The 16704-nt window shown below is 39.2% G+C and overlaps 1 protein-coding gene across 3 annotated transcripts in view; it reads left to right on the forward strand.

Annotated features, from left to right (window-relative positions):
• Positions 1–573: 573 nt before the first annotated feature.
• Positions 574–16704, forward strand: part of LOC143101688 (IgGFc-binding protein-like) — a 48785-nt gene continuing 32654 nt past the window's right edge. The window contains exons 1-9 of one of the 3 annotated variants that reach the window (XM_076264822.1): positions 574–672; positions 2563–2679; positions 2801–2821; positions 12749–13357; positions 13617–14039; positions 14141–14236; positions 15304–15422; positions 16025–16303; positions 16493–16588. In XM_076264822.1, coding sequence (XP_076120937.1) covers positions 2628–2679; positions 2801–2821; positions 12749–13357; positions 13617–14039; positions 14141–14236; positions 15304–15422; positions 16025–16303; positions 16493–16588 — 1695 coding nt within the window. In that variant the 5' untranslated portion in view covers positions 574–672; positions 2563–2627. Of the gene's footprint in view, positions 680–2562; positions 2680–2800; positions 2822–12748; positions 13358–13616; positions 14040–14140; positions 14237–15303; positions 15423–16024; positions 16304–16492; positions 16589–16704 lie in introns of all 3 variants that reach the window. The other 2 variants (XM_076264823.1, XM_076264824.1) reach the window with 2 other exon arrangements.

Raw genomic sequence — 16704 nt, forward strand, 5'->3', positions numbered from 1 at the left:
GAAGTATCACATGCATTTTATACTAGGCTATCTATTCAAAAATAAAGAAAACTATCAAATAAATAATTATGTTTAACTTTTTTATTTCATTGCATGGCTTTTGATGGACATTTAATATAGACTGTCTATATCAGGCCTAAAGCTGTTAACAGAAGGTGTGACTTTCAAGTAAGTAAATACAAACTTTGAGTTATTACAAGTTTGTACAAGCAGAGTATTTTAAAAATCAACCAGTAGTTTTGGGGGGATTTGGTTACTTAACCCAAACGTTATGTAACTTTAACTAAACAGTTGTGTCAACATAACCCAACATATAGGTTAAATGTCAACCCAGTTGTTGGGTTAAATTTAGTAACCCAATTTGCTTGGTTAAGATAACCCAATGCTGTGTTGGACCACATTTTACTCAGCGGCTGGGTTGAAAACAACCCAGTTTGGGTTGTTTTCAACCCAGCATTTTTTAGAGTGTGCTTTTCTTGAAAATCAGCGAAACTGGTTTGGAGATTGCGCAATAGCACAATCACAATAGCACAACAGCAGCCTATTATCAGCACCAAGCCATATATAAATGAGATCGACACGAGCAGAGCTCATTAATCCAGTGGAAACTCAGGAGTGAAGAACAAGAGCATTGTAATCACATTATTCTGCACAACCTCAACCAGAATACTGGTAAGATGTATGTATTTGAGTATATGTTTTTGATATAATTGATGATTTTTAATCATATGTTATATTTACAGAGGTGAAATTGTTGTTGATAATATCTTACCATTTAGATGGAGTTTTTTTTTATTCAATGCTAATGCTATAGAGATTGAGAATGTGTCGTCATCATGGCATTTTCCCATTGGTGAACGCAAAGCATTTTGGGGATCCGCGGCGATCCATGACCATGTAAACCAGGGCTCGAATTACATGGGACCCAGAGGGAGCCGAGCTCCCATAGAGTGAGGACTGGCTCCCATGAAAGCAACAAAGTCAAAAACCTGAGGGGGTCTCTCATATCTGAAGGTGTCTAACATTGTAATTTAATCTTAAACAACCGCTTATTATCCATCCCTGTGCGATCTCTTACCGTTAAAGACGTTAAATTAAATTATCACCCGGAGAGAAGAAATACTCTTTTCTGATTGGCTGGCGGGGTGGCCTTTAATTCTGAATAACAGGACACTGTTCCATATCAATGCTTATGAATGGTAACTATAACAACCATATGGACTACGGTTGCAGGCTTCGCAACAATGGAATCAACTGTAAACAACTGTCCATGCTATCGGAAGTTGTACAACAAGCTGAACTTGAGCTTCTTTTTAAACGAAACCGCGTGTTTCCTTTGCTTTACAGTGGCAACCGGGTGATAAGCGGGATAACGGCCTTCGAGGTGTGTCCAGTTATAAGGAATTAATGGACTCGGGCGGAGGCACTGCGCGTCGGGGAGTTTTTTGCCACTCGCCCTCGTCCATTAATTCCGTATAACTGGACACCTCGGCGGCCGTTATCCCCTTACATATAGGCTACTACGGGACGTAGAACTACTACGCTGATGTCGGAATATTCAATGGCTACCCGACAATATCTCAGTGCAAACTCCAAAATTGTTCGTCTATTAATTTTCCACGGTTCAACACATTAGCCTAATACTAGCCTAGAACATAGTTTGGCTGGCTTTATTCATTTCTGCCAGTTAGTGCTTTTTCCCCTGTGTATAAGTACACTACATGCATTATTGTGTTTGACACTGAGGATAGCCTATCTGAGACGGTGGTCTGGTTTAAATGAGTTACGTTGTGAAATTGAGAATGGCACAGACTAAATCGTTTAGTCTATTTCTTTGTATTGTGAAATTGAAATGAGATATGGACTATTACAATCAATAGCCTAATATGTTGAAATTAATTAGGCTACAAGTAATCAATTTCTATGAAAAATCTAGCCTATGTCTGTTGTGTGCGTGTGTCAAGGTAAAGCCTAGGTCTACCATGCGCATATACTGTAGGCCTACTGCGCAAAAGCGCCACTTTTCATTGTATCGCCTTGTTAGGCTATGCGCGGGATGTGCCAACTTTTTATGAGATAGAGAGACCCCCTTAAAGGAAAAAAGATAATTCGAGCCCTGATGTAAACCAATTTAAACGGCCAAACGTACCTATAATCTTGGTCACGTGTCTTAGCAATCTCTATAGGGAGAAAAAATAGCTTTGCAAGTAGGCTTTGAGTATTTAAAACCAGTGGTTTTAACAGGCAGTAGACACATAAAAGAGCAGAAATACAGACATAATCAATGCTCATTATTATAATAAACTCTTTAGTTGTATGTGCAATTATGTCAACTGCCTAAAATATTCAATAATTAATGACAAAATTATTGACATATAAACAATTATAGCAATATAGCCTTACGTGAGTAACCCATATAATTAATGTGTATTTTATCATGTGGATATAACTGCTTAAACAGTTCCACATTCGGGCCTCCAAAAAAAGTCGGTATTTGTTAGGGCCTAAGGTAGTGACTGGCTGCTTTAAGAATAGTTTTGTGGATGTGATGTTGCTGTGTAGATATCAGCAGCTGAGAGGAGTGGACCCTGTCCTGCTTGTGAGAGAGACCAGGTGCAGCAGTCACCATGGGCTTTGCCATCCGTGTGTGTGTGTTATCCGCAGTGGTGCTGATGATGGGTAAGGCCTCCTGAACCTGGTTCAGGCAGATTCCCACATACACACACCAGATGTACCATTAGATTACACAGCTTTGTGCCATTCTACTGGTGCAACATGACATGCTCTTTTTCATAAACAGGTGAACTGTCAGCAGCACAAGGTAGGCAATGACTTCAGAATTATTCAGCACTGAATGGCATTAACCCAAACTTACAGCTTTTCAATTGACTTTGACATCTGAACCCAGCTTTGCATTTTTCCATATACACACAGTGCCTATAAAAAGTATTCATCCTTTTTTTTACTTTTTTGCTTTTATAAATGGACTCTTGATCGATTTAATTTGGCCTTTTTTACAACATTTTACAAAAATCCTCTCTTTAATGTCAGATTTCTACAAAATAATGTTATTAATTAAAAAATATATAATGCAAAATAAGTGATTGCATAAATATTCACCCCCTTCAAGTCAGCATTGAGTAGATGCACCTTTGGCTGCAATTAAAACATGGAGTCTGTGTGGATAGGTCTCAATTAGGCTTGCACATCTGGATACTGCAATTGTATTCCATTTTTCTTTGCAAAACTGTTCGAGCTCTGCCATGTTAAAAGGGGATCTGGTGTGAACAGCCCTTTTTAAGTCCAGCCACAGATTTTCTATAGGATTGAGGTCTGGGCTTGACTCAGTCACTCCAGAATATTCACCTTGTTGTCTTTAAACCATTTCTGTGTAGTTTTTCGCTGTAGGCTTCTGCTCAAAAATTCTCCCAACTCATAGTTCTCTTGCAGACTGAATCAGATTGTCCTCCAGGATTTCCATATATTGTGCTGAATTCATTTTACTTTTACCTTTACAAGCCTTCCAGGGTCGAGAAGTATCCCCACAGCATGATGCTACCACCGCCATGCTTAAAATTAGGGATGGTGCGTTTTTGGTGATGTGCAGTGTTTGGTGTCCGCCAAATATAGCATCTACTCTGATGGCCAAAAAGCTCACTTTTGGTCTCATCAGACCAAAGGACCTTCTCCCATTTGACCTTGGAGTCTCCCACATGTCTTTGGGTGAACTTTAGTCAAGATTTAATAAGAGCTTTGCCATAGAGCTTTGACTGGAATTGTCATACTGTAGGTGCCTTACTCTGCTTGAATGGTCACTCAGTTTGTGGTGATGGCCTGCTCGAGGCAGATTTGCACATTTACCATACTTACATTCCTTAATGATGGATTTCACTGAGCTCCAGGGGATATTCAGTAAATCAAAATTTTATTTGTATCCATCCCCTTACTTATGCTTGTCAATTACCTTTTCTTTGAGTTGTTTGGAGTGTTATTTTGTCTTCATGGTGGAATTATAGCCAGAAATACAAATTAATGAGGGACAGATACAGGTGTCTTTATATTACTATACACATTCACTGCACCCAGGCGATCTCCATTTTACTAATTGTGATACTATTAGCACCAATTGGCTTGACCGCTGTTGATTTAGGTCAGCTATTTTAAGGTGGGTGAATATTTATGCAATCGCTTATTTTGCATTATATAGTTTTTAATGAATTAACATATATTGTGAGGTTGACACAGTCCAAATACTTACTGGCATATAAAGGGTTATAATAATAATAATAATAATAATAATAAGCTTTATTTGTATAGCACCTTTCATACACAGAATGCAGCTCAAAGTGCTTTACATTTGAAGCATGTAACACAGTAATAGTCAGTCAGTCATTATCTTTTTTTTTTTTTGGAACTTCTTTTTATTTTCATTCATAAATTGCAGTCATACATTACATTAAATCCACAGCACAGGTCAAAACACAGCAAGTATATCCACAGGTATAAATGTCTTTGAGGTATTCTCAGTCTCTTGGTTGCTGGTCTTGCTTATGATTGATTTCCAGTCAGTTTCAGCAGTAGTTGAGTCAACTCACAACATACAAAGACTCCACAGATGGCAATATTTCACACCAATTCACAAATTCAAACCAATATTCTAAGAGGTTAGTTCTATATAAGAAAACAAAAAAGAATGAAATACAATAAAATAACTGTACAGCATATAAAAGCAAAAGGGATAGAAATGGTGGTCATTACTATATTAAATGAAAATGTAGGACAATTCTTGTCCATTTCCAAATAAAAGCCTCTGTTTTTAAATGTAAGAATGCGGTCAGATTCTCTATGTTATAAACCTCTTGGATTCGATCTTTCCATTGTGCAATTGTTGGAGGCTGTGGCTGCAACCACGAGGCTGTAATAACCTTATTAGCAATCAGGAGAAGTGTTCGTAATAGATCTGTATCATCATTTTCTTCAAGATCATCTGGTAGTACCCCTAGTACAAAATATGATGGTTCTAGAGGCAAGTCTATTAGTAAGCATTTCTTAATTTCTTTTTGTACATTTTGCCAGTAACCTGAGAGAATCGGGCAATCCCAAAAAATATGTGTATGGTCCCCCACCATACCGCATCCCCTCCAACATTGCCCTGAGGCATTGCTCCATTTTGATGTTATTTGTGGGGTCCTGAAGTACCTCATTCTCATCTTCCATCCAAACTCTCTCCAGTTGGGGCTACTGGTTGATTTATGTCCACGTTCGCAAGTATTTACCCATTGTTCATCAGAAATTATGACATTCATTTTTAATTCCCATTTTTCTTTGATATCCATACTATTATCTTTCAAATCTTCTTGCAATATACTATAGATACGTGATATGAACTTGGTTTTTATTGTGCCTTCAATAGTAGCAATAAAGAAGTGTTCTAATTTAGATGTTGGGTTACAAAGGCTTTCCCATTCTTCATGTTTATGTAAGTAATGTCGTATTTGTAAATATCTAAAGAAATCCTGTTGCGGCAGTTCAAATTTGTGTCTTAGATCTTCAAATTATCTTACAGTGTGTCCCTTAAACAGCTGATCCAAAAGAACTAAACCTGCCTTCTCCCATCTTTTAAAGCACCCATCAAGACCTGCTGGCACAAAGTCCACATTGCTTGCAATCCTTACAGCCCTGGATATGGTCGTAGGAAGATGTAATTTTTTCCTCACAGTAGACCATATTCTAAGAGTTTTTTTAATCCATATATTATCTATCTTCCCTTTCCCCCATTGATTCTGACTTAGGAGTGGGACTGAATCTAGTGGGGTATTAGGACAGTCACCTTGCTCCATGTCTACCCATATTGTGTCCATGTCTCTTGACAGCCAAGCAGCCATGGACCTAATCTGGGCTGCCCATTAGTACTTTCTTAGGTTCGGGAGATTAAGCCCTCCATCAGCTTTTGAACATAATAGCCTCTTAAATTTGAGTCTGGGTGGTTTACTTTGCCATATAAACCTTGATAACCATTTATCTATTGTGTTGAAGGTGGAAGTGGAGACGTATATTGGTAGTGACTGAAAAAGAAAGAGTAGTCTGGGTAAAATGTTCATTCGTATTGTCTCTATTCGCCCTATAAGAGAGAGTGGTATGATTTCCCATCTTGAAAGATCGTCTTTTATTTGGCTCATCAGTTTGCCATAGTTAAGTTTAAACAGATTAGTTACATCTGTTGTTAATATAATACCCAAGTATCTAAAGCTTTGGGACCAACGGCAGTTAAGTTTACCTGATAATTGCGTTGGCCAGCTTCCATTTAACATCATCGCCTCTGATTTTGACTGATTTACCTGATATCCAGAGAGTTGTCCATATTTTTTTAATGTATCCATTAGAGAAGGAATGGAAGTGATTGGGTCGCTAATATAGGTCAATAGATCGTCTGCATAGAGTGACATCTTATGCTCTTTCTTATTCATGTCACTAATGCCTTTTATATCTACATTTTGACGTATAGATGCTGCCAGTGGTTCAATATTTATAGCAAAAAGCAGAGGCAAAAGCAATTACCTTGCCTCACCCCTCTCTGTATGCCAAAAAACTCTGAGCAGCAACCATTGACCCTCACTCGTGCCTTAGGATTTTTATAAATTACTCTTATCCAGTCTAAAAATTGTGAGTGGAATCCCATCACAGACAAAGTTTTGTATAGAACATTTAAATTTACAGTATCAAAAGCATTTCGAGCGTCAAAACTAATTAACAAAGAAGTCTTTTTTTGTTTTTTAGCACAGGTATATTTAGTGTTCTTCTGATGTTATTCGCTCCCTGTCTTTTGGGTATAAACCCTGTTTGGTCCACATTAATTAGCTCTGTAATGTGCTTTTGAATTCTATGCGTTAAAATACTGGTCAGTAATTTCTGATCATTACAAATCAAACTAATTGGCCTATATCCCTCACATTGTGTTGGATCCTTTCCTTCTTTATGAATCACTGATATTATTGCCTGTGACCATGTTTCGGGGGGGGTTGTCTTCAGATAGAGAGTATCTGAACACCTTTGTTAGTATTGGAATAAGATCATCGACAAAGCATTTGTAGAATTCCCCTGATAGTCCATCCACACCTGGTGATTTATTGCTTTTCAGTCTTTTAATTGCATCTCTTATTTCCGTGTCAGTGATTGCTGATATCATTTGCTCTGAAGTTTCTTCTGACAATGAGGGGATATCTAGGCTAGCAAGAAAAGTCTCAATATCGTCTAATGCTGAGCTTGGTTTTATCTCATTATATACGTTTTTATAGAATGATGCAAAGGCATTGGCTACATCTTTAGGGTGGGATACTGTTTTCCCTACAGTAGGATGGTTAACCTTTGAAACAGTGCGGTCTGCCTGGGCTTTACGAAGCCGGAAAGCTAGAAGGTGGCTAGCTCTATTCCCTGATTCATAGTATTTTTGTTTGGAGAATCTTAATGCTCCTTCTGCTTTATAAGACAAGAGCTTATCTAATGACTTTCTTGCCTCTTTCAGTTCAGATAAGATGCCACTTGAACCTGTATTTCTGTGTTGTATTTCCAGCTGTTGTCAGTCAGTCATTATCAATCACTTTTCTTCATTGCTGGGGCCGTTTATGATCCACTCAGCAACATATCAAAAATATAGAAAACTAGATGTACCGCAGATCGGTACAAAATATGACCGCCGCCCAGTCCAGCACATTTTTTCCACAAAAAGAAATCACGCTGAAAGGCCTATATGATTCTAACTGTCTCACTAAATTGCATTATCCACACTCAATTCTCACTGCTATCTGCTAGACAACAAGTACCAAAACATGATTAGTTCATAGATTTCACATGTAAAATTCATTTTATACAACCCCACCTCCATCTTGCCTGTTCATAATTCTGAGAAATTCTTGATTATTTGTGTTATGTTTATGTTATGTGTGTGGGTGTGTGAGTGTGTGTGTGTGTGTGTGTGCGTGCTTGTGTGTGTGCCTGCGTATGTGCCTGTGCATGCAAGCGTACATATGTCTACTGTGTGAGTATGTGTCATACGTATGATTACTGTGAATGTATGTGTGTGTGTGTGTGTATCTGTTTGTGCACATGTGTGCACAAGAAATGGGTTAACAAGACCCCTGGAGGCAAACATACGGAAAAAAATGGTCATCCTAGGCCCTACAGTTCTCAAGATATTCACAGATAACTGTGTCTGCCCTACCCTCCTTTCAGGGGGTCCAGTCCAGCAGGGGGGCTACAGATCAAAACGAAAAATGACGGTTCCATGCTATCCATGTGGGGGTACATGCCCACCAAGTTTTGTGTACCCCGGTCTTTCAGTGTCCCGGGAATCCTTGTTGGTGTACATCACTAAATGTACACATAAATTATTTTATTGTAAGGCCCCCCATGAACGAAAGTACACAAAACTTGGCATGCATTCGGAGGATGTCATAATGATCCTACACTTTTAATTTCGTGCAGTTTTGACCTTGTCAGCCAGAGATATTGTGATGAAAACACCTCATTTTTTGCTTTTTAATTTTTAACTAGGTGGCGCTATAGATGAAATAAGTGGTAATGGGATGGGTTGACATGCCCCCTTCAAACCAACATACATAAAAAAGGTGGACCTCCTAGGCCCTACGGTTCTCGAGATATTTACAGAAAACTGTCTCCGGCCACCTACAGGCCAGTTGGTGTATAGTAACATAAATTAATTTATTGTGTGGCCCCCCATGAACGGAATTCCACGAAACTTGGCGTGCATTCAGAGGGTGTCATAATGATCGATCCTACACTTCCAATTTTGTGCAGTTTTGACTATGTTAGGTCACAGATACCTGCGATTACAACACCTAATTTTTACTTTTTTGTGTTTAACTAGGTGGCGCTATACATGAAATGAGTGGTTATGGAATGGGTTGACATGGCCCCTTGAGATCAACATACAAAAAAAAATGGTCCACCTAAACCTTACGGTTCTCGAGATATTCACAGAAAACTGTGTCTGCCCTACCCTCCTTTCGGGGGGTGCAGTCTAGCGGGGGGGCTACAGATCAAAACGAAAAACAATGGTTCCATGCTATCCATATGGGGTTACATGCCCACCAAGTTTCGTCTACCCCGGTCTTTCAGTGTCCCGGGAATCCTTGACGGAAATTTGGACATGCGGGAAAAAAAAGAAAAGAAAAAAAAAAAATCTGACTAAACCTATATGACCGCCGCTTCTCTGCGCGGCGGTCATAATGACATGTCATAAGACTGGCAGCCTTAACCCTCTTACCAGAGGCGGACAGAGTACACAGCTTTATTACTTGAGTAAAAGTACAGATACCCTTTGCTCAATTTTACTCAAGTACAAGTAAAAGTACAACAGTCAGATGCCTACTTAAGTAAAAGTACTGAAGTACTTGTTTTTAAAAGTACTTGAGTATCAAGAGTACAAGAGTAGCCTACATTTTTTAAATATTGCATTACTACTGCCACAGTGCTTACATTTATGTACAGAAACGTCCTACATGGAGTTATGAAAAATGTTAATGTTAGTACCTTGGAGAATGTAAAAGGAATTGAAAGTAAAATCAAGTCATTTTCATCTTTTTACCATGTTGCCAGGGATGGGCAGTATTTCTAATACATGTATTTAAAATATGTATTTCAAATACAAAATACTATTTTGTAATTGAAACACTTGAAGCGAAAACTATCATTAACTTGTTCAGAAAGTTGTAATAGTCTGGCGAGGTGGGGCCACAGGTTGGCACATTCCCGGGATGGACCTGCTGCGTCTTCATCCATTGTTTCGTCCATGGTTTCGTCTCTTATCTAAATCTGACCATGGAGTTGACTTTGGCGGAAAGCTGAAGGTGATTGCTGATAGGCTGTCCCAATCAGTGGCGCCTGCACAATCCAATCACGTTTGAGAGGGAAACAACAAATTGAGGGTTTCTGAGATTTTTCTTTTTTCCTTTTTTTAGAAGAGGTAACTGGTACTCACAGTTATGGATAGAAATGTAGTGGAGTAAAGAGTACAATATTTGCCTCTCAAATGTACTTGAGTAAAGTCATGAGTACTCCCCAAAAATGATACTTGAGTAAAGTACAGATCCCTCAAAATTGTACTCAAGTACTGTACTCAAGTAAATGTACTCCGTTACTGTCCGGCTCTGCCTCTTACCCCCCACAAGCACGCCATATGGCAACTGTGGCAAGGAAAAACTCCCATATTCCAGGAACAAACCTTGAGCAGAACCTGACTTAATAGGGGGAGCCCATCTGCTTCTGGCTGGCTGCGCCCTCCAATAGCAGCAGATGTAGAATAATCTGAAAAAGTAGTCTACAGGATAAGATGAGTTAACTAAAAGCTTTCCTGTACAGGTAGGTTTTCAGATCTTTTTTAAAAATATTTACTGAACTCGCCTGCTTGATGTACAGAGGCAGGGTGTTCCAGGGTTTGGGGGCATAATGGATAAAAGCAGCTTCTCCACTTTGCTTGTGGAGTACTTTGGGTACGATTAAAAGATTAGAATTGGATGATCTAAGTTTCCTTTGTGGTTGATAAGATATTAAAAGCTCAGAGATAATGAAGGTGCTATGCCATTCAGAGCTTTGTAAGTAATTAACATAACCTTAAAATCAATTCTATAGGAAATAGGGAGCCAGTTCAGCCAACACAGGGGTGATGTGTTCTCTCTTCTTAGTCTTAGTTAAAAGTCTAGCCGCAGAGTTCTGTAGGAGTGCCAATTTCTTTAGATGTTTTTTGGGAAGACCAGTGAAAAGTGCATTGCAGTAGTCTAACCTGCTAGTGATAAAGGCGTGAATTAGTTTTTCTGCATCTTGTTGAGTTAAAATAGGCTGTCTGAGTAACTAGTAAGTAGTATACAGTTGTTTTGCTGAAGGTGGTTTAGAGTAGCATAAATTAAATTAGGCTGTCAATTACTGATATGGGGCTTAAAACTTAACTCTGCATCTAAGAGATTTGCACTGAGATGTTGTCGGGTAGCCATAGAATAATCCGCCATGAGATTGCTAACAGGTGTTTCAAAATATCTGGGAACTTTCCGGAGCTCTGAACAGCAGAGGATAGCCTACAGATCAATTCACACAATCATTGAAGTAGGCTGTATGGGCCATAATTTATGGCTTTGTCAATAAACATAGAAGAGGCAAAGCGCAAGATCAACAGCAAACAGGACTTCTTCAGCACATATCAAACCATGTAGGCTAGCCCAATAAACGCATATAATAGACAAAACACTCGTAATAGACACATATCAAACCATGTAGGCTAGCCCAATTAACGCCTATGTAAATAGACAAAACACTCGTAATAGACACATGTCAAACCATGTAGGCTAGCCCAATGAACGCCTATGTAAATAGACAAAACACTCGCATCAAAGCAGGGTGACTTCTTCGGACTTGCGAGTGCTGTCAAATCGATCCTATGCGGCCAAATGGTAGAGGCTTTCAATAGTGAACTAGGTGTCCTGCTTGACAGAGTGGCACCCTTAAAGACTATAAAAGGCCATGTAGCAAACTGACTCCTTGGAACGAAAATATCCATAACCTAAAAAGATCCTGTAGAAAAGCTGAGAGAACATGGAGAAAAACTAAGTTACAGGTTCACCATGTCATTCTAAAAGAAAAAATAGCAAATTATAATAGAGCTATTCGGAATGAGTGTAGGATCCACTTTTCTAAGGTAATTGCTGAAAATAGTGGAAAATAGCGTGTTCTCCACCATTGATAGGCTACTGCATCAAACACCTTTTGACACACTCAGTCAGGCATCCCTTCTAAGATGCGATGAATCTACAAACATAGCAGTTTCTATAATAAGGGAGACTATTGGTAACAGGTAATAAGTTTGATACACCCAAAAACAGCCCCCCAAAATTAAGATTCTTTAGCACTTTTACTCAATCTGAGCTTAGCAAAATTATAACTCAGACAGGCTCCTCAACATGTGCTTTACATCCAATCCCTACTAGATTCTTCAAAAACGTATGATAGCTTAGCTCTCTTTATTCTCAAGATAATAAATACCTAATTAGAAACAGGTATATTTCCGACTGCTTTTATAACCGCTGTTGTGAAACCTTTACCTAAAAAGTAAAATCTCGACCATACTATCCTGAGTAACTACAGGCCTATATCAAACCTACCTTTCCTGAGCAAAGTACTTAAAAAAGTTGTTTGTAATCAGCTAAATACCTTCCTCAACGAAAACAGTATCCTTGAAAAATTCCAATCAGGTTTAAGACAGCACAGAAACGGTCCTAGTAAAAATAATCAATGATCTTAGACTGGCTACTGACTCAAACCAAGTCTCAATCCTTATTGTTCTAGATTTGAGTGTGGCATTCGACACCATTGATCATAACATTCTAATTCACCGCCTTGCAAAGTGGGTGGGTCTCTCTGAAAATGTTCTAAACTGGTTTCAAACGTACCTTACTGGCAGAGATTTCTATGTTAGTCTAATACTTTTTAAGATATGAGTATCCAAACATGGCCTCCACGATCAGGCCTTTTAGAGAGTGTAAACAATCAGGGGCAAAAAGACTATGAAAACAATAGAATTGAACAAAAATGTTTTACAGGTTTTAGTTTTGGAACCTAAACATTGTGTTGACAAACTTTGAGGAAAATCGGAATCGGTGCTGCAACATTGTCCTGGATTTTGTCTGATTTGACACGGAATGGCCCAACAGTATGCAACAATTTGCCATATGTACTTTTGTAGGTTTCTCAACGATTGCAACATCTCCATCGAGTACAACAGTAACTACGGCAACATCTCCAGAGCCAACAACAACAACTGAAGAGACAACAACTGCCTCTGTGACAACTGCAGTAATATCATCAACAACTGCAACATCTCCAACAAGTAGTAAGCCGACATCTCCAGAACCAACAACAACAGCAGCTGAAGAGACAACAACTGCTTCTATGTCAAATGCAGTAATATCATCAACAACTGCAACATCTCCAACAAGTAGTAAGCCGACATCTCCAGAACCAACAACAACAGCAGCTGAAGAGACAACAACTGCTTCTATGTCAAATGCAGTAATATCATCAACAACTGCAACATCTCCAACAAGTACGGAAACATCTCTAGATCCAACAACACCAACTGAAGAGACATCTACTGTTTCTGTGTCAACTGCCGTAATATCATCAACGACGGCAACATCTCCATCAATGACTACAACATCTCCATCAAGTACAACGCTAACTACGGCAGCATTTCCTGAACCAACAACAACCGAGGCAATGACCACTTCAGCATCAACAGCAGTAATATCAACGACTGCTACATCTCCAATGACTACCTCTACTGGCATGCCTGGTAACTATGATTCCAGAACCGATTTTCACATCTTGATTGTGTTCCCATTTGTTTGCATATGATTTATTTGTACATGTTATTCTAAGGAGAATCAATACTACTAGTTACTCTGGTACTGCTTAAGTGTAAGTAAGTGTTTGTTAGTGCATTTTTCATGGCCAAAGTGTGACAATAAGCATATGTCTTCCTTTTACAAAAAACAAATATTTACTTACATTAGAACTTCTCTAATGACTATGTATGAATATTTCAAACACAGGTTCACAAAGCGTACCCCTGAGACCTGCATTTGACCCTTGTCATGCCTACACTGTGCTGGATGACGAATGGAGGGCTGCTAACAACACAATCCACGACGGCATCTTAAGGTGTGATACTCAGTTCAGCTGGCAAGGCTGGTATCGCATGTTTTACAGGGGAACTGATGCCCATATGCCAGAGTATTGTGTGTTAATGAACCGCTGTGGAGCCCATGCTCCTTTGTGGCTAAATGGAACGCACCCTCGAGTGGGAGAGGGTATTGTGACACGGCAGGTCTGTGGGCACTGGAAGTGGGGATCATCCAATCCAGATGACTGCTGTAAATTCGCCAACCCACCTGTTCGAATCAAAGCGTGCCCTGGAAATTACTATGTGTATGAATTTGTTAGTCCATTCGCCTGCTACCTGGCCTACTGCACAGGTGAGAGACTATTCACTAGTTGTTAACCCTTGAGATAGCCAGAGTCTGTTTACTGCAGTGCTTTTTTATTCATGTCCATGTTCAACTTTGACCTTTTCCAGATGTTGGTGATACTGATTTAAACAGGATAGCCCCAGATCTAACATTAGGACCAACCCCCCAACCCATCACTGGCACGACAGCAAGCCTCCCTGCAGGTAAGTCACATTAAGTGACAGACAGTGTAGAGCTGACTTCTTCAGCAATGTTCTGACTCGAGTAGTATTGTGTCAAAAAAGTGAAATGATTTATTTCCACAAATCTTCCATGAATATTACAGTAACTATCCACCAAAACGGAAAAAAATACAACCCGAATTCCGAAAAAGTTGGCATGCTTTGTAAAATGTGAATAAAAAAATGCTATGATTTACAAATCATGTCAACCCTGTATTTATTTGAGAATAGTTCAAAGACAACATATCAACTGTTGAAGAGGAGAAATTTGCCCATGTCATAGAAAATATAGCCACATTTTGAATTTGATACCAGCAACACATGTTGGGACAGGGCAACAAAAGGCTGGAAAATTGTGGAGGTGCATTAGTGCCAACGGCATTGGCATTTTGCACAACTGGCAAGGTAGAAGTAAATTCTTAATTATGTAGACAGGTTTTGAGCAATGTAAAAAACACAACACATTTATTTTCTTCAACAGTTGATGTGTTGTATTTGAACTGCAGTCTTTTTTATTCCCATTTTACAAAGCGTCTCAACTTTTTCGGAATTCGGGTTGTAGGAGTAGGGCCATAATTTGTTCTAACTATTCACCTAATTCAGGCGGCGGCCATTATGTTAACCCATATGAGGCCACCTTGTACACTGACTATATCATTAATGCATTTTAGCCACCTACTGGCGAATGCATAGAACATACCAATCCTATGGTTTGTGTACCCTGTAGCCTCATTTTGGTTTACAACCACAAAGGTCAGAAAAGGTGTTGCTCCCATCTCCATGATGTCCCCCTTCTCTTCTTCACATTAGCTTTACTCAGCCCCTGTTACCTATTCTGCCTGATACTGCCCCCTATAGGCCTGAGGTTATTACAGCATTTTACAGCAACTTTAACCTGCCACTTACAGACAGTGTCAATAAAAGAGGTGGAAGAGTGGGGACAACTGAATTATCCTTCTAAATAAATGAGTCAATTTCGGTACCACACAGCTGCAAACAAGATGGTGAGCTGAGAAACCATGAATCTCTAACTTTCCAACTCCTTCCAGGTGTTTTTTACCCATTTGGAGCAGGGGATTCATATACCAGTCGTTCTGATGATGGCTCTACATATGTTGGCATAGCACAATCATTCCACTATTTCAGGCAGACATTAAACCAGATATATGTAAGTAAATATGTTCAGTGATGAATTACTTCTCAAAACAGTTCTCAATTGTCCAGTTTCACTGTTCATCTTTTTTATTTTCAAGGGGTGTTATCATCAAGTGCCTTAGTTAAACTTAAATTGGTACTTTAAACTTAGCCAAACTGTCAGAAATATGTTTCTTGTCAGTCATTTTTAAGTGAAGATGTTTGTTATTCTAAATACAATAAATTTGTTTAATACTGATGCAAAAGTGCCTCAACGGTACTCCTCTGTCTGTCATTGTGTAAAGCCCATAACCCCATATCACATAAAACAGTGGTGATCAGCCCGGTCGATTTTCAGCTGCGTAGAAATCTTTTTGAATGAAGTTGGAGCCGAATTGAACTGCTAGAGCAGATGAAATCAGATCTCAGGTCTGCCTAGTTGCCAGATTAGCTCAGATTAGGAATCCAAGGTGAAAATGCTTCCATGGAAATGTCAACCTATGAGTCTGTAGGACAATTAAGGTAGACCTATGAAAATCATTTGAAAAGAATCCGGAAAAGGCCAGCAAACCTTACAATTTTTCTATTGGACCTCATTTGAAATTTCCTCCACTGATGAATCAATTTTCACTTCAGGTCAATAACAACGGATTTCTCACTTTTGATTCTGGATGGCGAGGATGGAGTCCATACCAATTTCCTGCTTATGCACAACGCAACATCATTGCCCCATTCTGGACAGACATCGACAACACCCGCAGAGGCTACATATCCTACCAGCAGTACACCAGTGGCAATGTTCTCCAGCAAGCCACTACAGACATTAACCAGTACTTCCCTGGGTTGAGCTTCTCAGCTTCCTGGGTCTTTGTTGCAACATGGGACAAAGTGGAATATTATGACAAGTCAGGAACAGTTAGTATTTTTCCTGCACTTTTTTAGCCTATACATTGTGGTCTTCAAATGTCATCAGTTCATCATATAGGATAAAAGGGACATTAGGCCTACTTGTAAAAGAACTGTCTTTGAAATTATTTGAAAAATGTAATTAGTTCATGATATCAATAACCTCTTCACCATCTTACTGTTGTCTCATTATCCAAGGAAACCTCATTCCAAGTGGTCCTTATCTCAGGAGGTCAACGTTCATTTGCTCTGATGAATTATGGTGCCATTGCTTCAACGCGCCATCTAGTTCAGGTGAGCAGACCACACATGCAAAAATTTCACAAAGATCAAAAAACCTCTAGAAAAGGCAAGACCTAGAACAGAACAGTTACACACAGGGTCCACATAAGCATCAAATTCAATTAACT

The sequence above is a fragment of the Alosa pseudoharengus genome, unplaced genomic scaffold (assembly GCF_046254945.1).
Source record: "Alosa pseudoharengus isolate Yale_2024_CS ecotype anadromous, Long Island Sound unplaced genomic scaffold, YU_APseudo_1.1 YU_APseudo_1.1_scf_4, whole genome shotgun sequence".
In the NCBI taxonomy this organism is placed as follows: domain Eukaryota; kingdom Metazoa; phylum Chordata; class Actinopteri; order Clupeiformes; family Clupeidae; genus Alosa; species Alosa pseudoharengus.